General features: G+C 37.2%; 2 protein-coding genes and 1 long non-coding RNA gene across 7 annotated transcripts in view; 1 reads left to right on the forward strand and 2 right to left on the reverse strand.

Annotated features, from left to right (window-relative positions):
* Positions 1 to 1,009: 1,009 nt before the first annotated feature.
* On the reverse strand, positions 1,010 to 8,999 carry VAMP3 (vesicle associated membrane protein 3). The gene is made up of 5 exons (XM_045546241.1): positions 8,916 to 8,999; positions 7,041 to 7,122; positions 3,449 to 3,607; positions 2,593 to 2,644; positions 1,010 to 1,665 (listed from the first exon to the last, which is right to left on the reverse strand). Coding segments are annotated over exons 1-5 (315 nt in total). The 5' UTR covers positions 8,918 to 8,999; the 3' UTR covers positions 1,010 to 1,645.
* Positions 9,000 to 9,055: 56 nt separating this feature from the next.
* Positions 9,056 to 19,692, forward strand: LOC123634536. Its single transcript, XR_006733951.1, has 3 exons — positions 9,056 to 9,096; positions 9,394 to 9,457; positions 19,314 to 19,692. It is a non-coding gene; the product is annotated as an uncharacterized LOC123634536 (long non-coding RNA).
* CAMTA1 (calmodulin binding transcription activator 1) overlaps positions 10,347 to 26,836 on the reverse strand; it is an 825,382-nt gene continuing 808,892 nt past the window's right edge. For 3 of the 5 annotated variants that reach the window (XM_045546246.1, XM_045546245.1, XM_045546244.1), the window contains 3 exons: positions 25,836 to 26,029; positions 24,922 to 24,996; positions 10,347 to 13,596 (listed from right to left, as the gene is read on the reverse strand). In XM_045546246.1, the coding sequence (XP_045402202.1) occupies positions 13,533 to 13,596; positions 24,922 to 24,996; positions 25,836 to 26,029 (333 nt within the window). In that variant the 3' untranslated portion in view covers positions 10,347 to 13,532. Of the gene's footprint in view, positions 13,597 to 21,982; positions 22,104 to 24,921; positions 24,997 to 25,835; positions 26,030 to 26,836 lie in introns of those variants that run through there. The other 2 variants (XM_045546243.1, XM_045546242.1) reach the window with 2 other exon arrangements.

The raw sequence follows: 26,836 nt of genomic DNA on the forward strand, positions 1-26,836 counted from the left end.
AATGTCTCTGGTTAGCTATTCTCTGTGAAAAGAGTCATCCTCCCCTGACCAATCCCTAACTGCAAGCATAATTTATAAGACTGATTTAGGAAGTAGAATATGAGTAAAAATAGGCAACAAACTCCAAAAAGCTATAGTCTATGAAGACTGGGCAGACAATGATCAAGTTCACAGACGATCTTACTTGAAGGCTACAAAATTGTTGCTCACATAATTACGAGAAACACATTGGAGTCTACAGCTGATAATCTGCAAACTGCTGGGTAAAACTCTTTGTCTGTAGCTATGAGGCAGTCAGAGTCTAGCTCAAACCTTCTCTATCCTGTCATGAAAAATGACAAATCAGAAGGGAAGTTGCATCATCTACAACATTTCAAAGGCAAGAAAGATCTGTCAAGATGTATAAAGTTCACACACAATATTACAATTTTAATTCCAAAAGGCACCTTGAGTTCGATTTGGCACTTTTCTGAATTTATCTGTTGGGCACAGACTTAACAATATTTTATCAGTATTTAACTTTTTGGCAAAATTGAAACTTTGGTCATAGCCATAGCTCTAAAAAACTTTTTTTTTTTTTTTTTTGAGACAGAGTCTCGCTTTGTTGCCCGGGCTAGAGTGAGTGCCGTGGCGTCAGCCTAGTTCACAGCAACCTCAAACTCCTGGGCTTAAACGATCCTACTGCCTCAGCCTCCCGAGTAGCTGGGACTACAGGCATGCGCCACCATACCCGGCTAATTTTTTATATATATATATATATATATATACATATATATATTAGTTGGCCAGATAATTTTTCTATTTTTTTTTTTTTTAGTAGAGACGGGGTCTCGCTCTTGCTCAGGCTGGTCTCGAACTCCTGAGCTCAAGCAATCCACCCGCCTCGGCCTCCCAGAGTGTTAGGATTACAGGCGTGAGCCACCGCGCCTGGCCTAAAAAACTTTTTAAAAGGGTTATTGTTTCTGATTACAACAGTATTTTTAGCAAGTGATACAAAACAACAAGAAAGTAAACATCTTCATATTTAATGTAAGAGCAAAAACTCTTTACCAGCATCTTGTTTTAAGTATAGCGAAAAAGTCAGTAGTGCTTACAAAAACATAGAGGATTCTCTTAAAGGGAATCAGAAAAATATCAAAATAAGGCACAGCCTGTTACTGTCACAGATTTGCGTTAGGCAGTAGTGCAGTAGTGTTCTTTCTGTTAGGCAGTAGTGTTCTTTCTGGAAGGCACAAGTTGGAAATCTAATTACCCAGGGGTTTAAAATGTGGTTCCGAAGACAATGCCGTATGACAAGGATAACTAACTTGGCACAAATTCTCTTAACTGGGATCAATGGCATTTAATTAGTGACAATATTACATCTAGATTATAGTACTCTGGAACTTAAGAAGTCCTCTTCTTCAGCCCATATGTAAATCTGTAAAGGCACTGTGCAAAACGTGGATGGGGCTGGCCATTACTTCTAATGTGGAGTGTGTATTAAAAAACAAAGGCACATCTCCTAGAAATTGAACTTTACATTAACTAACAAAAAAATAAACACTTTAGATAAAACAGTAGGTAAGCTTGATAATATAGCAGGTTCTAAGTCAAAAGTCTTGAAGAGGTTTCTTGAACAGCAGGCTTGAGTTTCACTGGTTCTTCATGAAGAGACACTCCACACTAACAAGCAGGCGAGATGCAAAAAACAGGGAAAACAGCTGTTTAGTCTCTCAGTGCAAATCCAGAATGAACACTGAATGCTACAGTCTAAATGTGAACAGTAATTTGATTTGGCTGATTTCCTATTAGCGGCTTCTCTATATTTTATAGAGGGCAACAGGAGAGCAGAGTCAGAAGAAAGGATCCAACTAGCTGTACATTCTTGTTAAATAGGAAACATCTATTACTAACATCAGCCTATCAACGAAAGGAAGTCATGTTTCTCTAAATAGTTCCCATACACTGCATTACTTTGCTCTAATATTATATATAATAATAGTTGTATTTGTGTGTGTATATATATGTGCATATATACACTTTATTTATATAATTATTATTTTTATTATTATATGCCAGGTACCATCCTAAGCACTTTTTATATATTAACCAGATTTGTCCTTACAACAAACCAACATGGTGGGTCCTTTTATTGTCCCCATTTTACAAATGAAGAAACTGAGGTCCAGAAATATTAATTGCTTGTCCAAGGCCACAGCTGGATGGTGGTGGAACCAGCATGGATCATGGGTAGTCCATGCTTTTAACTACTATACTACATAAAAGGAAATATATGATAAAAATATAATCAGAGAAAGGAACTGTTGGTCAGTGGAAATGACTAAATTTCCTCTAACCCCAAAGGATTAAAGTTTATGTCAGAAATTTTAGACCTTTGGTTCCTGTACCCATGTAACAACAACAAAAAAAAATGAAAGACATTTTAGACTTATACAAAACTCAAGTATTTAAAACATTTACTAAAGAAAAGTAAAACCCTTGGAACAAACTGACATTTCTGAGAGAACCTTTAGTCTGAGCTCCTGTACATGCAATATTCTGTGAACACAGAGAAGCCTTTTCCAATGAGTTTAGAACAGGTTAACTCACCGATGATGATGATGATGATAGTAATCAGAACACTAATCCCTATTGCCCACATCTGTAACAAAACATATGTCCGTTTCACATTTCAAAAATAGAGATAATGTGCTTATGAAGAGTATCATATAATGTTATTCTAGTCACTGAAAGAAAAATTAAGGTGCATTACAATCTGGAATAATTGATAATTTCTAAAGCCTAAATTTAATGATCTCAGTTAAGGCCTGACGGTTACTTATCTGCTTTTTAAAAGACGTTAAAATGATTTGTGATCTCTAGGTAGGCATTTGTGTGTGTATCCAAGTTTTCCACATAAGGAAGGGCTAGTAAGTTTGCCCTGTGTCTGCAAGTGTCACTTCTAAACAAGGCAGAGAGCAGGGTACATTCGAGATTCAATCATAGCACATTTAATTGCTAACTGTATAAAATCTGCTTAGGGCCGTGCTCCTTGTGTGGGTGCTTTCTACTCTTCTATTGAGCACACTGTGACTTTCTAGCATTTCTTTCCCCTGATCTTGAAGCCATTCATAGAACTACATGGAAAGTGACCAGCAATTCCAGCCCTCTCCTGTCAATCTGTGTTCAGGACCCTGCTGGGATGGACGATGGGGAGGGGGCTAATGCCTGTGATCAGTTTTGGACATTCCTGCTCTACGTGCTTCTTAAATCAGCCACAGAACATGGAGGATTCCTAGGAAAGGGTACGTAGTCAGTGTTTCAGATTCACAGGCAACCGGAACTTCCATGTGTGGGAAGTCAAACCCACCTCCCAGATTCATGGAAGTCCAATATTTGTAGACTCTGTTGAAACTCTAAGAATGGAGATGGGGACTTAATATACAGGCCAGTAAAACAGAATTACCTTGCAATTCTTCCACCAATATTTTCTCTTCAACTTGGCAGCACTTGTTTCAAATTGAGAAGCTCCTGCCTGCAGTGCATCTGCACGGTCATCTAACTCGGAGAGCTTCTGGTCTCTCTCTAACACCTTATCCACGTTGACTCTCATTATGTCCACCACCTGAACGAATGTGAGCACAGCAAGTTACCCATAACAGAACAGAAGAACAAAGATTCCAAATAAAATCTACTGGCACGTTTTTTCAGGTCCACACTTTATTGATTTGAGCCAAATTTTCATTAAAAAAATTAAAAGTCCACCCTTTTGTGACAAAAACACTCAGCAAACTAAGGATAGAAGGGAACTTCCTTAATATGATAAAGGGCATTTGTGGGAAAACCCACGACTAATATCATGATGGGGGAAGACTGAAAGCTTTACCCCTAAGATCAGGAACAAAACAAGGATGCCCTCTTTTACTACTGCTCCTCAACATTGTACGGGAAGTTCTGGCCAGAGCAATTAGTCAAGAAAAAGAAAAGGCATCTAAATTGGAAAAGAATAAACCAATCTCTACGTGCAGATGGTTCTATATAGAAAAATCTCAAAGAAGCCACAAAAAACTTCTAGAGCTAATAAATTCAGCAAAATTATAGGGTACAAGATCAACATACATAAATCAGTTGTTTCTGTATACTAGCAATGAACAATCTGAAAAGGAAATTAAGGAAACAATTGTATTTACAAAGGCATCTAGAAGAATAAAATACCTAGAAATAAATTTACCTAAGAAGGTGAAAAACTTGCACATACAAAACATTGCTGAAAGAAATGAAAGACCTAAATGGGAAGACATCTCATGTTCATACACTGGAAGACCTAACATCGCTGAAGTGGCAGTACTCCCCAAAGCAACGCACAGATTCAAAGCAATCTCTATCAAACTTCCAATGGCTTTTTTTTCCAGAAAGGTAAAGGCCAATCGTCAAATTCATGTGGGATTGCAAGGGGTCCCAAATAGCCAAAACAATATTCAAAATGAAAAACAAAGTTAGAGGGCTCAGATGTCCCCATTTCAAAACTACTACAATAATCAAGACTCTGTGGCACTGGCATATGGACATACAGACTAATGGAATAGAATTGAGAGTCCAGAAATCAACCCAAACATCTATGGCCAATTGATTTTTTGACAAGGGTGCTGTTTCCAATGAGGGAAAGAAGTCTTTTTAAAAAATTGTGCTGGGACAACTGAATAGCCACATGCAAAAGAATGAAGTTGGACCCTTATCTTACCATCTATACAAAAATTAACTCAAAATGGATCAATAACCTAAATGTAAGAGCTAAAACTATTAAAACTCTTAGAAGAAAACATAAGGATAAATCTTTGGATTTAGCCACCACAGATTCTTAGATTTGATACCAAAAGTAAGAGCAACAAAAGAAAAAAACAGATAAACGAAACTTCATAAAAATTAAAAACTTTTCTGCATCAAAGGATATTATCAAGAATGTAAAAGATAACCCACAGAATGGGAGAAAATATCTGTAAATCACATATGTGGTAAAGAAAGGTTTACTATCCAGAATACATTAAAAAAACCCAACTCTTACAAGTCAACAAAACGACAACCCAATTAAAAAATGGGCAAAGGACTTGAACAGACATTTCTTCAAAGAAGATATACAAATGGCCAATAAGCACATGAAAATATGCTTAAAAATCACTAATCATTACAGAAATGCAAATCAAAAGCACAATGAGATACCACTTCATGCTTGCTGGATGACTATAACAAAAAAAAGGAAAACAATTGCTGGCAAGGATGTGGAGAAACAGAAACCCTTGGATACTGCTGGTGGGAATATGAAATAGTACAGCCACTATGGAAAACAATTTGACACTTCCTCAAAAAGCTAAACATAGAATTACCACAATCAAGCAATGCTACTCCTAGGTATAAACTCAAAAGAAATAAAAACCCATGTCTAAACAAAATCTTGTAAGTGAATGTTTATAGCAGCATTATTCCTAATAGCTGAAAGGTGAAACAACTCAAATATCATTAACAGATGAGTGAATCAACAAACTGTCATATACACATAAAATGGAATAATACTCAGTCATAAAAGAAACAAGGTACTGATACATGCTACAACTTGGATGAATGTCAAAAACATCATTCTAAGTGAAAGAAGCCAGACACAAAAGGTCACATGTTGTATGATTCCTTTTATATGATATACCCAGAATAGGCAAATCCATAGACACAGAAAGCTGAGCAGAGTTACTGGAAATGGGAGAATGAGGGAAGAGGAAGTGATCAACCAATGGGATCAGGGTGTTATTCTGGGATGATAAAATTTTGAAACTAGAAAGAGGTAATGGTTGTACAACATTGTGAATATACTAAATACCACCAAATTGTACACTTTAAAATGGTTAATTGTATGTTATGTGACTTTCACCTCAATTAAAAAACTCCTGAGAATTACTTCGATTATTAATAAAAAATATCCAATTCGATTTTGTAAGTAAACAAAAGTTTCAGGCAGGACAGAATTAGAATGAGTTTCTAACTATGAAAATCTGAAATTTTCAGGACTAAGTTCATGAACAAAACCATCAGATCAAAACATTCTTATGTGATTTAACAACAGTGTATAACCTTTTTTTGAGACAAGGTCTTGCTCTGTTGCCCAGGCTGCAGTGCAATGGCCTGATCACAGCTCACTGCAGTCTCAAACTCCTAGGCTCAAGCCATCCTCCTGCCTCAGCCTCCTGAGTAGCTGGAACCATAGGTGTGCACCGTTGCCCCTGGCTAATTTTTTTAAGTTTTTGTAGAGATGGGGTCTTGTCACGTCTCAAACTCCTGGCCTCAATGATCCTCCCACCTCAGCATGAGCCACCATGCCTGGTCCTAACATAACTTTAAACTCTGTTTTTTAAGGCAGCTAAATGCAGAAAGACCAAGATTATTTTTGTTGGACAGAGACAACTTTTAGGGATATGGAAATACTAGTCTGAATTTCTCAATATTCAGTTATAGTTCTGCATGTACAGAGCAGAATAAAAGATGCTGTGAAGATCCTCTAGCTCAAGGATTCTACAAACATAGATTTGCTGGGCTAGCACAGTTTGCCAGTATCTGCCTTCTGTGTGTCAATGGGCAACTGTCAGTGATGAATTCCACAGAGGCTTGTTCAGGCCCAGTAACTAGTAAGTAAGGCTGCAGGACAAAGCATTTTGATAAAAAGTCTGATCATAAGAATTGGTTCTGGCTTGAGCAATCTAGAGACCTAATACTTAAAAAATTTTTATTACTCTATTCTATAAAGTGGTTCTTGGGGAATGTTCTCAGAGAGGGGTGTTTGTGTTTTAGGTATGTGATTCCATCACAGGAAAATAAGCATGAAGCCTGGAGAGTCTGACTTCTGCTTTTAGGTCAGGGCTTCCAGAACAACAGGGAGCAAATTTCTGTTACAATTAAGATACAGTCAAAATTTACTTCACATCCACACTTTTATGATACTTTTTCTAAACAGAAGTATTTCCATAGTGCTCTCACATTTGTTTCAAATTCACATTTTCAACATTTCAGAACAATACCTCATCTACTTGATTTTGAGTCTGTTGAAGTCTTCGACTGCTGCCAGCGGCAGCACTTGAACCTGCAGGTGCACCTGTAGACCTGAAACATGTAAAGGCAGGAGCATGAGTAAATTATGACCCCAAATACATTTTTGTAAATATAATGATGTTATTCCAGGACTCTCAGTGTTAATAATCTCTTACATCAGAACTAAAGCAAAAAACCCAAACAATCAAAAAACAACAAAAAAAGCTATCCTTCCTAAAGTAATGAACAAAGGATCTAAAGGCATTTCTTCTAATTACTCTACAATTTCCAAGATTGTCCCAGTGTTAAAGTGACCAGGGTCTAAAGTGAAGGTATAATAGGATCTACTTTGTATCACTGAAGTACGTGATATTAAGATAAGTGACCTCTACTTTCCATTTTTTTTTTTACTTGTTTTAAGGCACACACCTGCTTTAACACACTCAGTACACTCTCCTGATCTTTTCACTGTGGCAAGAACTGTTTTCACAATTATGAACAATTACAGAATGTCCTTTTTCCAATATGGAGAAATAGATTTATTTATAGAAACAGAGTCAGGAAAACTGGGATGCAGGGACAGGGATGGTGTGAGTGGGAAAGATGAGTTGAAGCAATAATCCCTCTTTCAGAAAGGTACTCGTCTTTTAAAATCTTCATCGAAGGCTTTATTTCTCCCCATGCAGATCTATCTTAACCACTCTGGCCTGAGGTCTTTATTGCCCCCATTGCTTGGTTGGTATCACTTTGTTTTTTCAGTTGTACATAAAGTCTTGCCTCCCTAACAGATCCCAGGCTCTTGGGCCTTAGAATTGTCTTCTCTGTATCCAAGGCAGCACGTAGCATGTGCCTGGCTGCACAACAGACACTGATTCTTTGATTGCAAAGTGAGTCCTTTCACAACTACCATGTGTCAACGACCAGGGATACAGCAGATCAGATTGCTGCCCTCACAGAGTTTAGTGTCTCATAGATTAGTAAGGACCACCGCCCTGATGCTAGGCCCTTTCCATGTATTTTTCTCATTTAATCCTCATAACTCTTTGAGGGCGATACTATAATAATGTTAGCCCCCATTTTACAGATGACCAAAGTAAGGTTTAAAAGTCAACACAGTTGGCTGTAGTGGAGCCTGTGTTTAGATCAGGTCCTGTTTAATCTCAGGGATCTAGATCTTAACCACTGTGATCTACTGGCACAACAGCCTTAGCGGGAACATTCGCTGCTAGGAGAAACCCGTAGTTTCCCTGTGGATGAGCAATAAGCAGGCTGGAGGAGAAAGAGGGTCCTGTGACAACAACAATTAGCATTCTCTGAGTGTTACCACCGGAAACACCGGTTTCAAGGGCCACAACAAGTGTGCTTTCGCTTAGAAGAGAGCGAAGGCCCATGGCTAAGTTATCTCCCCAGGTGCAGCCGCTCCTAGTTGGTCAAGGAGCACTTCAGCCCTCAGCGGCCTTGCTACAGGGCCGAGGTCCTTCCTCTTGCAACTTCTGGAGCCCAGCGCAGCACCGGGCCGAGAGTGGGCGCCCCGGGACAAGCGCAGTCGTCATCGCTCCTCTTAGGGACCTCGGGGACCCAGGGGAGAAACAGCGAGGCGCCGGGGGCGCGAAGGGAGGCAGCTTGCTTCCTCCGGGAAGGCCCTCGCCGCCGCGCCCTTCGCCCGTTCAGCGTGTGCCCGACGGCTGGGGAGCGTTCCGGAACGCACGGCGGCGCCGCGGCCCGTCCGCAGCCCGCACCCTGGGGCCGCCGCCCACCCCCAGGCCTCGGGATCCCAGCGCGGCCTCGGCCGGCGACGACCGGGCCGTGGTTGTGCCGGCGCCTCCGGGGCCTAAAGCCGCCCCATGTCGTATCGCCTCACTCACATTTTGGCGGCGACAGCTGCGAGGGTCCGCAGAGCTGCGCAGCAGGGACCGAGGCCGGGAACTGGGCGGGACGGCGCAGGGCTAGTGACGTCACCGGCTGGGGCCGGGCGGAAGTGGGTGGGGCCCCGGGCGAGGCCTCCAGGAAGTTGTGTTGCATTAGGCACGGGAAAGGACTGTTAGGGTAAGTGAGGGTGGGGACCGTTTCTCTGGCCGTGACAATATTAGAGACAGTTTATTTGCGTCTTTTTAATGTCCCAGATTAGCCTAATGGTCCCCGGGGGCACCACGTTTTTCCAAGAATGTTAAAATGAAGGAAGCCCATTTGAGGTATTTGTCACAGGCTTGGGGTGGCGGAGGTTCCCCCGCCTCACGTTTTCATTGGTGACACAAATATTTGTTGTTGCACAGACGATATTATAATATGCTTATGGGAACCTTGACATTAGGAACTATACTTTCTTCATTTCTGTATTTTCAGGCCCTAGCACAGAGTAAGGTCCTCAACTTTTGGTCGAATGAAGGGAAGCACAAGTCTGAATACAGTGAGTTACTTTGTAATGCATTTGTTACTGAAATATTTCCACTAACAAAGACAGTCTCCTACATTAAAAAAACAAAACTCTAATAGAATAATTGGCAGATTAGGTGAGAAGTGAAAAATGAAATATGGTACTTAAATACTGAGCTGCCTTTTCCAATTCTAAGTAGAATAATTTGAAAAGGGAAATGTTGCTGTATATTAGGATAAAGAGTGTCACAGAAGCGGTGGGATTTGAGTAATAGTTAGAGATGAACAAACACCATGAACAGAGATAGCAGTGGAAACGGAAACGGAGGTGTGTGCACAGGCCAACCTTAGTGAAAACAAGACTGAATAATGAGTGAGGATAAACAAGCAAAAAAAAAAAAAAAGTCATTTAAAGGCAGTGGGTTCTAGAAACCACTGAGGACTCACGGAGTTGGGAGATCCATGATGCAAACTTTAACAGTAGCACTGAGATGGATTAAAAGAGGGACATAAGGAGAGGCTATGCAGTGAAAAGGAATGGAACAATGACGACAGAATGCCCGGAAAGGAGGATGATGGTGGTAGTCTGCTGGAAAATGCCTTTTAGAAAACTTCAGAGGGTTTTAACTGAAAAGGTGAATCTAGGTTAGTATCTTTATCTTTCCCATAACTCCAGTGCCTTATACAAATAATTGACGTGTTCAGAGGTGCCTGAGAGACAGGTGAAAAACAAGTGCGGTAGGAACAGTGGCTCTAAGAAATTTTTTTTTTCAAGGACTTATTTTAAACAATGTAATAACTCAATGTCAAAATACTGTATCTGGATCAGAAAGAAATACTTGCAATTGTTTTATATAGCTTGAAACGTGCTCATCACCTTGGATTTCAATATCAGGTCAAGTTAAAGCAAAACACATACATAGTATGGGGAAATTTTCTTCATTTTTAATTTACAGCAGAAAGAATATAAAGCATTCAGAAAACATTTTCCATATTTTAAGGGCAATTCAAAACATTTTGCATGGTTTCCAGCAGCTGAGTTCTTCAACAGATCCATTGATTCAATGATGCTTTACATGCACAATTACAAAAATAAAACTTACAAAAAAGAAGACATCTAGACTAGTTTTACATGCAAGTCTCAGGGACCCCCCATTGGGCGCCAACTACTGTGTGGAACTGCCATAAGCGACCGTGCAGCCAGAGAGGGGTTCGTGTTATTGTCTTTATTTCGTTCACACAGTACAGCTGATTTTGAATGGGTAACAAGAATAGCAATTAAATCTTCAGGAGATAGAATAAGATTAGCTATTAATTTTATAATGAAATCCTACTCCTGGCACTTGGGAATTCAGATTATCCAAGAAAGCTGCGCTTACCTATCATCTTTTATTCAAAATTAAGATTCACAACCAAGAAAAAGCGGTCAGAAATGCTTTGTTTCAGTGGAAGTGCATTTTTACCTCACCTAGGATTCACAATTGTACTGGTAGGTTACACTGGTGGCAGGTTTTGAACCTACTTCCTATCCCTTCCATAAGAACCCTCCTAATTCTATGTAAGTCTCTATCTTCTGGAGTTTCCTAACTTATTCAGCTAATGTAGCATGTGAAACATTTAAAAAAATAAATGTGAGGGTTAAAGCAAATCCACTGAGGTCATTACTCTGGTCAAAAGGTCATTATTTGTACCATAATAAATGGAATAAACATATCTAAAATTCAGTATTAATATAGGATGTTCTGAAAGAGCTGGCTTTCACATTCTGTTCCCATTTATGAATGCAATTGTGTGTTCATAAATTACTCAGTGTCCTCCTATAGGTCAAATTGTGTAAAATAATAGGTATTTGGGGGACTGCAACAGCTGCAACATAACCCACACATTTAAAAACAAAATTGAGTCAGGTCAGTTTACAAATGTACAGGTGGCTACTAGCTGTGGGGCTGTCACTGTTGTCAAAGCTGATCACAAGCAGAAAGACATATACTGTACAGTAATTCGAGGTTGGCAGTGAAAGGAAGTAATTAAAAAACAAGTACAATTATAGAAAAGGCACCAAGAGCACTGACCCCAGTTTTTACCACAATCTTTTTGTATCTACCTTCCTTCCAAAGACACCAGTTTAAAAGCTTATTTGTGAATATTTTTAGGCTTCACAACAAGCCTTGAGTTTTAACTCACAGTTGGCAGCCAGAACCAAGAAAAAAAAAATCTCAGCTTCACACCAACTGATCCTCAAACTTAACCTGGGAGTTTTAAACTGGCATCAGCAAATGCAAACTTTATTCTCTCAATTTAACATTAGTAGTTTAATTTTTAAAAACATCAGATTTCTTTGGCTCCTCATTATGTGGAAATAGTAATACACCATGACATCCCTACAAGACCAGTCTGACTCGTTTTCATTTTTAGTTATTTTTTGTGCAATTTTTATTACGTTTTCTGATTTCCAGCAGGAGATATGGAAACGTGACATTTTTCTACTTTTCATACTATTTCTTTTGTCAGGTTTTGATCATTCTAAGTGTTCTTTGTTGGAGTGAGTGGATGGTGTTAAGCTACATACTGATTCATCTTATGATTACCTGTTTTGCAAAAGTAACTTAATTTTCTTAAGCAATATTAGCATTCACATTACTTGGCACCATTGGCAAAAAAATTTTAAATAAAATAAACTAAACTCCTGGTAGCCAAAATTAAATGTAAACATATCCTTTTTTTTTTTAAGTAATGTTACTCTGCCTTTTTTCCTAAGTCTAAATACAGTAGCTCTTTTTTTTGCAGTTTAGTCATGCTTTAGCAAAATGTTCTTCTAAAGAACATTTAAAATAAAGTACTCTTATAGTGAAATAAAGTTTTTTTTGTTTCATTTTACAGACCATAGCCACTAATGCTTTGCTTTTGTTCATTTCTTCTTGAGTTCATGCACATATCTCTTTGTTTTAATATATACAATATATACAAACAGTACATCCACATTTTTCTCGCTCATTCAGACAAAACTATACAAATAATTTTATCTTGCCATGTTATTGACCTTTGTGAATAAAATATTTAGCAATTAATATAATCCCTTTCAAATATTTTCTCACTTTTCATTTCTACCTTCTATATATACACAAAAACTGCTCCGTTTGGATGAGATATAGCCAAAAACATGGAATTTACTGGCCAGAACGCAGCACCACACTGATCATTTAGGTGGCAAATGTCCAGGCAAGGTTTATGATTCCTTAGAATTACTACAATTTCCAAGGTTACTAAAAAAAGGCTACATGCTTTACCAATTCTTAAGTAATTTCTCATTGCACATGAAAGTAAGGCAAAAAAATTAAAGTGCTGAACATGAAAAAGGGGACAAGATGATTACTATCCTCGCAGGTTCTTGGGAGGTGGTGGGGACAAGAAAATAAATTTAAACTCTGTAAGCTGTTTCTCATTATTTCCCATGCATTACCCGTTTACCACACACCCGCCCCTCTGCAAATTTCCACAAGACATTAAAAACCTGCAGATTTTAAAAGTTGCATTAAGTGTGCTGTAGAGATTAAAACAAACAAACAAACAAACAAACAAACAAAAATAAACAGTGAAGGAAATGAGAACACACGGACCCAATATAGATTTGTATGATCTAAGCCCTCCACTGAGAATCAATCCCAAAGATTCAGCTTCTTGGAAATAACCGACAGGTGCAGACACAGCATTCTTTTTTGTTGCTAGTATATCCCCACCTTTTCTTATCTATATTTTTGGTATAAATATTTGTACAGTTCCACACGATGTTTGAATACAGCCCTATATGAGAAGGAAATGACTTCTTCCTAAGAAGAAGCCTCTTTCAATTCCTCCTGGTGTCTTGTTTTCCCATGATCCAACAGAAGATTGAGTTCCAAGATGTCTTGCTGATCAAATTAAAAGTTGTCCATGAAAGTGCAAATGCAATGACCAAAACATTCCTGTTAAAATCCTGCAGCTGATCTCCCCAAAACTGCAGAGGGATTGTGTGTGTGTGTGTGTGTGTGTGTGTATGTGTGTGTGCGCGTGTGTGTTGTTGTTGCATGTCTCTGCTAAAAACAGAAATGAAAACAGTCTGAAAAGCAATGTCACATTGCTAAGGGATGCTGCTGTATGTCTTCAAGTTCCTTGGCCTTTTTCAATTCTTTCACTCTGGAAGAGAAACAAAACAAAACACCAGGCGATAACTATATAGTGAAACTGTCACAAAATAAAGGAAAAGGGTATTACCATTCCCTCTGAAATGAAAAGCCAAAACAAAAACTCTTTTGAGGATTGATGTCAAAAGAAACTCCTGTGAAATTGCTGGGGAAAATATTCAAAGAGAGGACATGATCCTTCTTAAGGTGATTAAAAAAATTCTAAACTTTGCTCTACATCAAGTGCTCTAAGAACAAAACAAAACTGAAGTCTAATGTATTAAATCAAGTGTGACAATAACATGTTCATCTTAGAAAAATTTAACGCTTCAAATGAACTTCTTTTTAGGCTGGTGGACAAACACTAATGCCTTATAATCCTATGTGATGTAAATTACACAGCTTTTAATATATTTAGGATCAAACTATTGCTTTGCTCCTAGACTCAAGATTCTTAGGTATCTTGAATCTGATCATACATCTGCAAAACTCTACTATTTCACTCATGTATTGTGTGGTCTGATTTTCATAATCCCTTACTTTCCTCCCATTCCACACTGTAACTTTAAAAGACATCCAGGCTCCTCCCCCAGTGCTCCCAGATGGACAGCAGCAGGGTACAATACCAATAAGGTACTTTGCTGTATTTATCAAACATATTGTAGTAAGCAAATTTAAATGAAATTGTTATAGACTGAGTCATGGAAAGTTCACATCAGTAAATTATTTATTATCACTGCCAATCTATATTTTTTAACATAAAAATTTGCCTCTTTTTTGAAGATGACTTTTTTGAATATGATGTAGATGGGGTGCCAGGCTGTCAGCTACAAGAATTTTTCTCTGTATTGACAAATAATTATGAGCTTGCCTTAATAGCAAAATGATCAAATGCAAGTTAGTGAACACCATATAAGTCATAGTTTGTAGTACTTTATACCACATCATAACATTTGGTATAACAAAATGGGTGTGAGAGGCTGCTTTTAGCCACAGAGAAGCAGTGGTTTCCCAGGACACCTATACTCTACCTCAACAGCGTGACAAGGAAAAGTCTGATTTGTTATGGGCCTATACAAAGGTCAATAATTTCAAATATAGTTTTCTGGATCTCTAAGAGTAAGGTGTCTCCTTTTATCTTAAGTTATACCAGTAAATTAAAACTTTAAAACAAATGCTAGTTTACTTTCTAAACAGATTCTTGGTAACACTAAAGAAGGAAGAAAACATTTTGAAGAAAACAGTAGTAAGTTATTGCTACATTATATAGGCTGGGAGTCAATGGAATGGCACATATACTACAATAGTGATTTAAGAGAGCAATTATATTTACCACCGCCAAGCAGAATCATGTCTGAGTATTCTGCAAAGTTGACATAATCTCTTCAAAGAGAAGATGCTCTTTTTCAGAAAAAAAGCTTTATCATTTTATCATCATTAACACTAAAAAGAATTATAATATTTGAAAACTTTCATAATTTTCTTATTTACTTACTATAACGCCAAGCCCAGCTTGGTCCTAGTGTGACTTTCTACAAATGACAGTGATAAACAGTGTATTTCCAAAACTGTTGACTCCTTTCTTAATAGGTGCATTTAGAATACACTGCTGTGTTCATAGGTAGATCCAGATATTAGTTTTAAATTTTATAATCAAGTATACCATGGATTATTAAATTTCAGGGCAATTTGGGTCATATTACAGTATAGAATTGTGCATGATTATAGGTCCCTAATTTTGGACATGCATACTTGATAAATAAATGGCTTTTTAAAAATTGAAACATGCCATAGTCTGTGTTCAATTTTTAAACATGCAATGTCTAAACTAACATCCCTTTGGCTGGAAAATGCAAGGCATGCACTGATGCCAACTTTACTTCCAGACATGCAATATCTGTACTTGTGCAGACCTATTTGCTGAGTTACTGCAAAATGTGCATGCCACTTCAAATATTACATTTCATTTCTGCACTAGCACAGAACTCATTCACAAATATGCAACAGTGACTCCATCACTGATGAGATTTCTAGAATTTGAGGAATTCTGAACTCAAAATCTGATAGCATAAACACAAAGATATCCATTCACAATTTTTCTGGAGTAAACAGGAATGCCTTAACAATATTAAGTTCATCATTGAGATGAAATAAAAGGGAGATTGAATTATAAGCCAGAAATGTTTAATGTAGTTTCATACCAAAGAGTCTGTAATCAGCTGGCCAGGGTAGGTATAACTTAAAACATTTTTAGTTAAAATGGTCACATTTGTTTTTGCAGGTTTTTTCAGTTTCTTTCAGAACTCATTAAAAAGTTAACTAAGTTTTCATAAGGTTTTAAAGTTACCATGTAAATACTCTGTTATGAAATTAGTGATGGCCTCGCAGACCGCTAAGGAGAGATGCATGTCCACACATAATGCTACATAGGAAAAATGAGAACATTTATAATTTTCAGATATATTTTTTTAGGCTTTCATAACTCCTGAGTTAAAGTGGAGAATTTAGTTCTTAGTTTCATGATGAAGTTACCAAAGTATAGTAGCATTATAAACGACATCAAAATGACTTAGATGGCACAGACTTTTTTTTTTTTAATAGAAAGTCATTAAAGAAGGAATTAGGAAAAAAGGAAGAAAAAGGAAAAAAGTAAGAGAACACGTTACATTCCAATAGCTATACAGGTTACTAATATTTGTTACCTTATATAGTCCTCACAACACTGCCATTACCTCCAGTTTGTAAGAGCCTGAGATTTACAGGAATTAACTGACCTGCCGCAAATCATATAGTTAATAAATGACAGCAGGGATTTGAACTCAGGTTTGTCTGACTTCAAAGCCTATAATTTCAACACTTCACTCCCCTGCCTCTAATAATATCTCTTAGAATAACAGAAATTTTTAAACAAGCCAATTCTTATTTTATTGGTTTTTCTAAAAGACCTCATTAAAAAACATGCATTTGGAAAATTTCCATGGTATGAAAAAAATTGACAATTATATTTTCTCAATTCTAAGATGTCATCTTTTATAAGATAAATTTTATTACAGTGTTTTGGGGGGGAAACACCTCCACATAAAATATACTTATCAATTTTACAACACGATTAGATTTAGAATCCTAAAATGTGAAAAGAATGTAAGGATCAAAGAGCATTCTTAGCCTCGTTCTCCAAGTGTGTGATTTATAGACCATGTTGACGTTAACTTACCTCTGAAAGTGTACATGAAATTGAGAGGCTTTTACGATCTGCCCTACTGAAATCATTCATGGAGCTTTACCTTGAGGGTAGATGATTAGGATGTGATATGGTACCTAATTTTTATATTGTTTTAAATCAAATGTCAATTGGATAAAGTAATGTTTGAATGTTATATTATCTCCAAAGAAACAGGAAACAATTTATAGCACTGAAGTGGTTTAGAATAACATGTGATTTACTAGAATTTCTAACATATTTTAAAAAATAGGTGTTTCAAACTAGAGTGTTTCCAATAGTTAAAAAGAAATTGAAGTTGCCTTGTTATCAGTCAAGGACATGAATAATCACTAAAATGCAGATATTAACTAAAAATTAATCTTTACCAATAAGAAGACTACTCAGTAAAAGTTTAACCGTTATTATCTCTGGGTGATTCTCCTTGCCTATTTGTATTTCCAAAATTTGCTATGAGCGTGTGTTTCTTTTGTAACAATAATTATTCCCGCTTGTTAGTCTTTAAAAGAAAAAAACTTGCTAGATGTTTTTCTATGCATCTGTTCCTACTCATCTCACAAATGCTGCATTCACATGACATGAAAACAACTGCACTTACTTCCAAATTCCATTACACAGAAGACAGGCAAAGCAGTCTTCCTCGAGATCATAAAGACAATATAGGATAGAAACTATAGCTTCTATAGGTGCAAGGCTATTGCTACCCTAAGGAGAGCTGCATGACCACATTTCTGAATCTCCTCCTATCAGTAACCTGGAAAGTACCCACATTCCTAGCTTGGAGTTACAGTAATTAGGATAGCAAGACTTTGACCTGTGACCATTCAACTATTAAAATTAAAAGATAATCCAAGGATTTCCCCAAGCATTCTAGGCTGAAAATAATCACCACTTTGGGATACTGTTGCAGTCTCAACCTCCTCCCCCACCCCCTCCAAAAAAGTTGCATCATAATGTACCGAAGTGATGTAGTAAGCAACAGCACTGAAAGCCAGCAAAAGCCCACAGGGTTTATTTCCGTCAGACGTCCAATGATAACTTATGGATAAATGAGGTAGCCCTGCTTCAGAAACTCATAGCAAACAATGGCTCCATGGGTAAAGCGTACGGCGAAGCTGCTTCATTACATCTACTCAGTAACGCTCAGCCAGAGAAATGTTTCATGAGTCAGTGGATTCCGGCAGGTATATTCTCGCAATGCTGGACGTCAAAACATACAGGGCAGCCAGACATGGCTTTCTGATTAGTTACCTGTTGCTCTGAGAGCTGCAATAGCTTGTGGGGAATTTAGGAAAAGAGAGCTCTTGCCATTTTCCAGAAATCTCATTTGGGTTGCAAAACAAAAAAGACAGAGAGGCCCAATAAGAATGACACAGAGCATGTTGTCTGCAATTTAACACACACCACTGTGTTCCAAAAATATTCATTTCCTAAAAGAGGCAAGTGAGACAAAATTACTTTGGAGATTTAAAATACATCCATGATGACACATCCCACATTCATTTTTTACTCAATAAATAGATTGGGCCACTTGGAACTATACACCTCAAGTCAAATTTAACTAAAGAAGTTGAATAGAGACAACTGTTTACTCTTCTCAAACAGTATACTTCCAGGCATTGTTAGAGAACTGTCCCTTGGATAAAAGTGTAAATAACAAAGCAGAAAGTGTAACATAACCTCCAGAACCTGCTAATGCCCCACTGAGGGTATTTCACAGGGCTGCACCCACAAGCACACGGCAGAGCTGCTTTGCTGAAATCACTACTTACCTAAATGACTGGCAGCTTCTGGCAAAGTGTTTAGAAATACTCAAATACAGAGAAAAATCTATTGTTTAAAATTTTGTGACCAAAAAGTGTATTTCTTCTTCCTTCAATTATGGTTCTTTTATTCCAGTATAATAGCTGCACCCACCTTTATTGAACATAGGTGACTAGGCCAGCAATTTATAAGAAATAGGTTATTTAAATACCAGAATTCCTACTGCTTATAACAATACCTGCAGTTACTGTTATAGTTTATAAAGCACTCTCACAGAAATATTATCTCATATAGAGAAAGGAGGAATTTGTCTAGGAATTGCTTTTCAGAGAGTGGTCTCTCTCATCTATGGGAACACATTCTACTACCCACAAAAAATAATCTTAAAGAGAGACATGAAAACCATTTTTTATTTTAAAAAATGGGGAGGGGAAGGCATTTTTTAGGCCAAGTCTCAATACCTTGAGTTAATCTGTTAAGTAATAAATTGTATTTGCTCTTTCCTTTACATATGAGGTATCTTGGTTTTTCTGCTATGAAACTGAATAGCATCCTGTTAGATATACTCAAAATCCAACTGGAAAGTAGTATTTTCAGCATGTAAACTTTAAAAGTTTCTTAAACCTTATAAACCCTTCAGTCATTTGCTGAAATTAGTATATAACACCTAAATTAACTGAGAAATAATTAAAACCGTTTATTTAAATATCTCTCTGCGTATAACAAAAGTTCTTTCCTAAATACAGTTATTGTGTCCAAGACGAAAAAAATCCCTGATGGTATCAAGAATTTGGCAACTCCATTTTAAGTTATTGGACAAATTAGAAGCTAAGCCTGAAGGAAAGACTGAAAAAAATGAGCTGGATTCAGTGAAGAATATTTGGTGCTTTCTATTAGCCTTCTGCAAGCAAAGACTACAAATTCAGCACACCAGTGATACTTTCTGATTGCTGTGCTACTGGAATTAGCCTACTGTGTTTTAATTCTGATGAGTGACATAGCCTAGCTTTTTAGATATCCTTCTGCTCCGCTAACCTAGGAGTCTGGGTTAATAATAATGTTTTACAAACACCATTCCATAAAGTTTAATTCTTTAAGTTTTCAAATATTTTTCAATATGTAAACCTTCAATGTCTTAAATATGGTATACTTTATAAATTAACAAAATAAATATATTATCTTCTTTGACATAAATTCCAGGAACATAAATCCTCCTCAGAGAATGCTCTGCCCCCCCCCCCCAGTAATTTCAACTTGGGGACTGTTAGAGGGAGTGCCACTGTGACTTCTTTGATAGAAGAAAGAGGGAGAGAAGATCGTACTGGTAATTACAAAAAGATATATATGCACATATACATATATATGCTATTTCTCAATTCACAGAGTTAGGTAAGTATTACCATGATAGAAGGAAACTGAAAGCTTCTCAGCTCCTATCTCTCAAACTCCCTTAAGACTGTGTGAGGCATAAGGGGTGTTATGAAATTCCAACTTTCCATGCATGAGTAGGAGTTTTAGGAGTTCACAATAGAATGCAGCAGGCACTAAAGAAATTAAGGTAGGGATTCTGGCTGGCATTAGAAAGCACCTTTAGAAAATGTACTCTTAAAAATGATCATTAACATACCAGAAACTAACAAGCTTCAAAAGTGCATAAGCAACCACTTCTAATAACATGTTGGTTTCTCGCAGCAGGCTGTATTAATTGCATATAACATGCAAGATACAACAACTTTTAGTTAAATTGAATACCAGGGCATGCATCTGTTCTCTCAGAGGTTTTTTTTTTTTTTTTTTAATGGAAAGAAATATCTATATATGTAGAGGGCGAGAAAGAATAGAAAGAGAAATGGCAACTTTAGTCCTTTTTCTCTTACATTTCAAACAGACATCCCTGAGCCAGCTCAACCATATGAGACCTGAAATATTTTAATTGTGAATAAATGCCTAAATCTAAAGAGGATTAACTAGTTAAGTTTACAAATGAATGTAACTTCTTTTTAAAAAAAAAAAAAGCCAACAAATTTCTCTTTCAGTGACTGCTCATAGTTTTAAATAGGAAAGATTTAAATCTTCTATAGGGATAAGGTCACTATTTAGGAAGAACTTATAAAAACTCAATTCTCCTATCATCAAGCTGGCAAACGACAGCCTGTGGGCCAAATCCAGTCCATTGCCTACTTGTGTAAATAAAGTTTTATTAAAACATAGCCAAAACCATTCCTTTCTGTGTTGTCCATGGCTGCTTTCACACTGCAATGGAAGCACTGAGTAGCTGGGACAGACTGCATGGCCCACAAGGCCTAACGCAGTTGTTATCATCTGGCCTTTCAAGGAAACGTTTGGCAACCTCTGGCTTAAAATATAACGAATAAACATTAGCATCAACATAAGTCTAGTTAAATGGGAAATGATATCTCCAGAAACTTTAAAGTTTTAAGAGTTTTTGAATTATGACCTTTTCTCAGAAATCTAAATAATCAGTGTAAGGTTAAGAGGGGGTGTTGAATACAGCTGACAGCCATAACTCCCATGTTATATTTTAAATTCATCTTAAGACTATATATAAGAAAAATATTGTCAAATCAATCTAAATTCAAGTCTGAGTTTGGTGAATTCTATTCCTGGCTTTTTAAAAACAGTTTTCTGACACTAAATCTCTTATGATAACTTGAAGTGTGTTACAGTTGCATCTGGCAGAGACTTTTGCCTCTTGCACATGCTTACAAATTGGTATCATATTCTAGAATCTCAGGGACACCTGGTTCAGTATAGTTTCTTTAAAATAGAAATTTTATTGGAATATCCACTCTTAACTACAATATAGAACATAGAGATTTAAGATACTTTATACCACATTTTCTTTATTCAGTATTACCATTAAATGCTAGAAGTCTGGTGCACTCATTATTTTATAATGAATGTCCTGGGTGGGTTCTGAAAGGGCAGCTTGGTGTACTGACTTACCTCACAGCACTAAGGAAGGAGAGATTTAGGAAATGAAACTACGGGAGCATAATAGGGAAACAGTAATTCTAAACAAGAAATAGATTAGTTTATTTTTTAAAAGCCTAGTACCACCACCTAGCGAGTTCGTCTTGCTTTAGAAATTTTGACAAAGCAGTTGAGAAAATTTCATGTGGCAAATAATTTTAATCACAAAAAACACTTGATTAATATTTTCTTATAATGCAGCCTTATTTAGATTTTTTTTAATACTGAAGCCTTCCTCCACCACATTCTCAGCATGCCCTGCAGTGGTTGCAGAAGGTCCCTCCCTTTTACTTACTCATGCATTTGTACATCTACTGTATGTGACTGCTCTCCTGTTGTATAAAACAGCAGTGTTAGTAATTAGGGTTAGTTTTTATTTTATTTTATTTCATTCAAAATGGATGTGAAACTTACTGGCATACCTAGGCTGCAGCCCCATGCAAGCAAGCAAAAAGCAAAATATTGAAAATGGAAGATAAAGATAAACTGGCTAGCAGGCAGCTAAACTCACCCTTTTGTACAGCCTATGGTCCACCAGGGGGCTTTAGACAGTAAAACAATACCAAAGAGCTATTAGCATACGAGGGTCACAACAGAAATCTTATAAATAGCTTTATTTCAACAAAAAAGAGTATAAAGTGGTTTCTTTTTTGGAAAGAAAGAAAAGGAGAGTGATGGTGGGGTATGTGAAATGAGCAGGTAGAAAATTCACCAATTTATTTTTAAGTCTTAAAAAGCTGGGGTCTTATGACTTAGCAATGGGACACTTCTTACTGATTCCTGCAGCCTCTACCTACCTACTTTTTTGAGAAGGTGTCATATGAGGTTTTCTATTTTAGTATAGATATTAATGTTTCTAAGGAACAATAAACATGACAGTTTCTCTTAAGATAACATTAAATAACCTAGAATGAAAACAGGATTACACATATCCTAGGGAAAATATGAGTTTAAAACAAACTTCCACAATAGATTTGAAGGATTTCCTCAAGTTCCTAATTGAATATATTAATTGAATATATAGGAATGGGAAGTGAATACTGATCCTATACAGTCAGTATACCAAGGTTATTAAAATTTGCCCACATATTTTCCTAATATCAGAACTATTAATATAAATGGCCAAGAAAAGGGCCAATAAAGGTCTTTATTTCATTCCAAAGAATGCACAGAAATTTAGAGCATATAATCTGATGTATCCTTCATAATGAACCTTTGTTAGCCTTATGAGGTCACTACTAGTTAAAATATAAACCTAACAAACGTAAAATTCTTCATGAAATTTTTCTCTACCAGTTTACAAAAAGAGAACTCTAAAAACAAGAATGAAAGGATTCCTTTGTTCAGCCTACTCTGAGGCAGCCTTTAATGAATTTATGTTTGATTTATATCTCATTCTCTCAACTCACCCAATGTAAACATAGGGTACAGTTTTGGCAAAAATAAACGGGAAATGAATGTAGGATTTCTTACTGTTTTGCTCATAATCACCAAGGTTGTATTACCTGTACATTTACTCAAAGTTTGAGGATAAGACTAGAAGAAATAAGGGAAAAAGTATAGCACAATTGAACTTGTGGACATTCTGCTTTGTTTCAAATGACCCAAAGAAGAGCAATGTTAAGGTAATTTTCTTGAAAATAAAATCTGTCTAGAAAGTACTAACCACAGTGTCATGAAAGCGGAGGTGCCCATGTGATTCAGCTCTAAATGGCCCAAGTCTATTGCTTCCAGGGCTACATGGAGTCTTCCTGGGTTTTTCATTTTGCAGGTAGAAGAGGAAAGGGGAAGAAGGGACTGGGAACAGATGTGAGAGTGTAAGGAAAAGGGCCTAGGTGAGTCCTTGGTATTTTCACCGAATGAAGGAAATCGGCTGCTCTAATTTGTTCCTGAGTGCCCTGATGCTAAGTAAAAGGTTTGCCTGAGTAATAAAGAAAAGAGACTGAGTTTGGTAAGGCTTACAGAATTAATTTCATTATGTTATAGCCATACCCATTATTTTGATGCATTTCCTAATCGGAGGACTTCCTATTTCCATTCTGATATTGGTGTCACATGTGTTAGCTCTCACAGGGGACAGCTGCATCGCTGCACGGTGGTGGGCACGCGCTGCTGAGCCGTATGTGGTGAGTGTGTGTTAGCTTCTTTCACAGCACTGCAGCTAGAGAAAACCCTCCAGCCTGGCGCATGCTCTTTTTAACATGTTTATTATTGTTAGTATAGTGGCTGTGCATGTTTCCTTCTATGGGCATGGAAATGAATTCTTTTATAAATTTAAGTAAAAGTCCAAGTTCAACCCTATTGAGTCTCAAAGGCAAAATATTTTCAAAGCTAACAATCAGATGGTTATAGGAGTAAGAAAAACTAAAGTGAAACCTCTGAAGAATAAAATTAAAGATGAATACTAGGGCTTTTGGTACTATTAAACAGGAGGAGGAAATAAGATATTAAAGAGACTTTCAAAGTTTGGTACTATAAACTGCACAGCTCCCGATACACAGAGAAACAACAAAACCACATGGAAGGTCATCTAAACACAGCCCAGAGGCCCCTGTTACAGATGTCAGATTGGAATATTAACCTAAATAAAGAAAACAAAACACTTTTCATCAGTCCCCCAAAATCTAAGTAAAGAACCTAGTCTTCATAAACAAAGCTCAAATTAAGTAAACAAAGAGAAATTCCTCTAGCTTAGCTCCCTGAGAAGATGCTCCGTCCAGAGAATTGCTGGGGTCACAGGACCCCATATCCTTCTAACTGAAAATGCACCTGTGATCTCAGATCTTTCTTTTCCTGCACAGGTTCATTCCAGTAATTTCTCCTGTTCCTCTTCACAGACTCGGTTTAGTTGGTAATTTAATAGAGCATGTTAGCTATTACATATCCAGCAGAGGGCACCAGCTATTTAGTGGAAATTCTACATCAGCAAACTTAGATGGAATTAATGGTTTCCTTTCCTTTCCCTGAGAACAGAAACTCTTTATTTTCTCTTTGGATATAAGTTAGCATAGTAAGGGATTACAGCGAAGAACATTTGGCAATGTGGCATATAAATAACAGGTGAAAGAGAAATTTAGAATTAAAAGCTACTCCAACTAAGTTGTCCTCACACCCAAATTAAAACAGAAAAACACTGGCATGAATCTCCATTGTTCAACATACACAGCCTAGTCTGAAAGGGTTACCAAAGTTCCAACAGTCACAATTTATCCCTAGTTAATGAGCTCTATTATCTTATTGTAATTTAGGACATTTGCCCTGATTATTTTCTGGGGGGATTAGCTTTACCTGGGAGTTAGTGAGTGGTAAGGTTGTTTTATTATTCCTGATAGTAAAATGTATAGATGAGGATTAATGTACCTGTGGCGACAGCGGCGTAGAAACCTCATTATTTTTCGAGCAGCTTGGTCCTGCTTTTTGGTTAGCAAACTGCTCCTGAAAAAGCCAGAATAGTATTGTCACAAGAAGGGTACTGTAAAGCCTACTGTGCAGAAGTTGAAAGCTGGACAGTGATGACAGAGGACTTCGAATTAAGCAGCTCCTGTAGCAAATCCAGTGGCATAAGAGTCTGTTGCCTTCAGAAGGTGAAAGATTCATAGTATTAAGTCTGGACATTGTTGGAAGAGAATGGATGGGGTGTATGAAATGTAAGCACTTCTCCCTAGCTTTACGGGAGACATTATAAAGATTGGAAATAAGATGTCCCATAAATATTCTTTCATAACTCTGCATAAGCTCATTATGTGGAAAAAGTCACTCTGGCATCCGACAGGCATCCTTGGTCCAGAAGATGATTCACCTGAGTTTGATACTTTCCTTGGGCTATTGTCTTCTAAATTTTGTCATCAATGTATTTTACTTTGCTAAATGTTTTCATTACACTCTTTAAAATAGAATAGCTTGACCCTAATTACTCTTCCAAGGTCTCACATGTAGTAACTCTACCACGTTAACTACTATAATAGAGTGACATCTTTTTGAGTAGAAACTTTGGTCATTCCAGTAATTTCCAAATTTTAATTTTAAGCTGAAATGGGGTGCTGTCATTAAAATAAGTGAGTGGGAGGTACAAAGAAGGAGCTAAATAGTAGAAATTAGACTTATAGCACAGGCATGACTATAAAGTCACCACACCTAGGAAGTTCTGAAAAAAAGTAACTGCAAATGCATTAGCGTCTACACAGACCCTAAAGGTCAGCATACGGCAATTCTTTCAACTGAGTCAGAGTTCTCTTCCTTAAATAGCTTTACCTCCGTGAATCTTCTCAACCCACCTGAGTTTCTGTTGTACAATTACAGCTGTTCGGCGAGCCTGCCGTCTTTTGCCACATTTCTTATAACTCCGATAATACTTCTGGATCAGCACAGCAGCCCGTCGGCTCTGCTGAAATTTTTTTTGTTCATAATAACTTCGGAATTTGCTCTGGATAAGGATGGCAGCCTGTGTCATCTTTTTATAAAGTGCATACTGCAGGGGAAACAAGAATAAGCAAAACAGTAACAACAGGAGCCAACAAGTTCATGTGTCCTTCGAGCTTACGGGGGAAGGGAAGAAGAGAGACCACTTCCCCCTTTAGTATTACATTCTCTGTTTTAGGTTTAATCACAAAAGAGGCAAATTAGGAATCTTTGCACCTACCTTTAAAAAATGTAAAATATTACTTTAAGGGTTGCCTTCAGATAATACATTGCTTTATATGTGCTTTTCCCCCAAAATAACAAAATATTTTGCCCTTCTTGAAAAAAAATTTTAATAGCAATAAACTTAGACATTTGAGTTTAAAAACACTTAGGAAGTAAAATTCTAAGTGTTTAAGATTAATATTTACTATCCAATTTTAAAACATTTTAAATCTTTTTTATGGTTCCCAATTCTTATCATAAACAAAACTACTTAACAGTCAGCACCTAATTCCTAACTATCATTCCACATGACAAGTTTCTGACTGAGTTGCAAGGTCCCAAATACAAGGCTTATCATGAAACGCTGACACCTTTAAGCCACTTTAACCTGTAAAAGATTAACACTCGTAAGACCCACACAGTGGTGAAGCAATGAAACCGGAAGGTTGTCACAGAGTTGGGGACTGCTCAGGAGGACCCAATGCCAGCAGCCCCCTACCCAGCCTGCTGCAGAGCTATGAAAGTAAGGAATGAAGTCACAGGAGAACAGATTCTCTTCCACATCAGTTTCTCGGCACTAAAACTACAGCACTCCCCATGGTTTAAAAATGCTATGTCCAAATTTCTAATGAAGTGGAATATGACTCTTGGG

Source organism: Lemur catta, chromosome 3 (assembly GCF_020740605.2).
Source record: "Lemur catta isolate mLemCat1 chromosome 3, mLemCat1.pri, whole genome shotgun sequence".
Lineage (NCBI taxonomy): Eukaryota > Metazoa > Chordata > Mammalia > Primates > Lemuridae > Lemur > Lemur catta.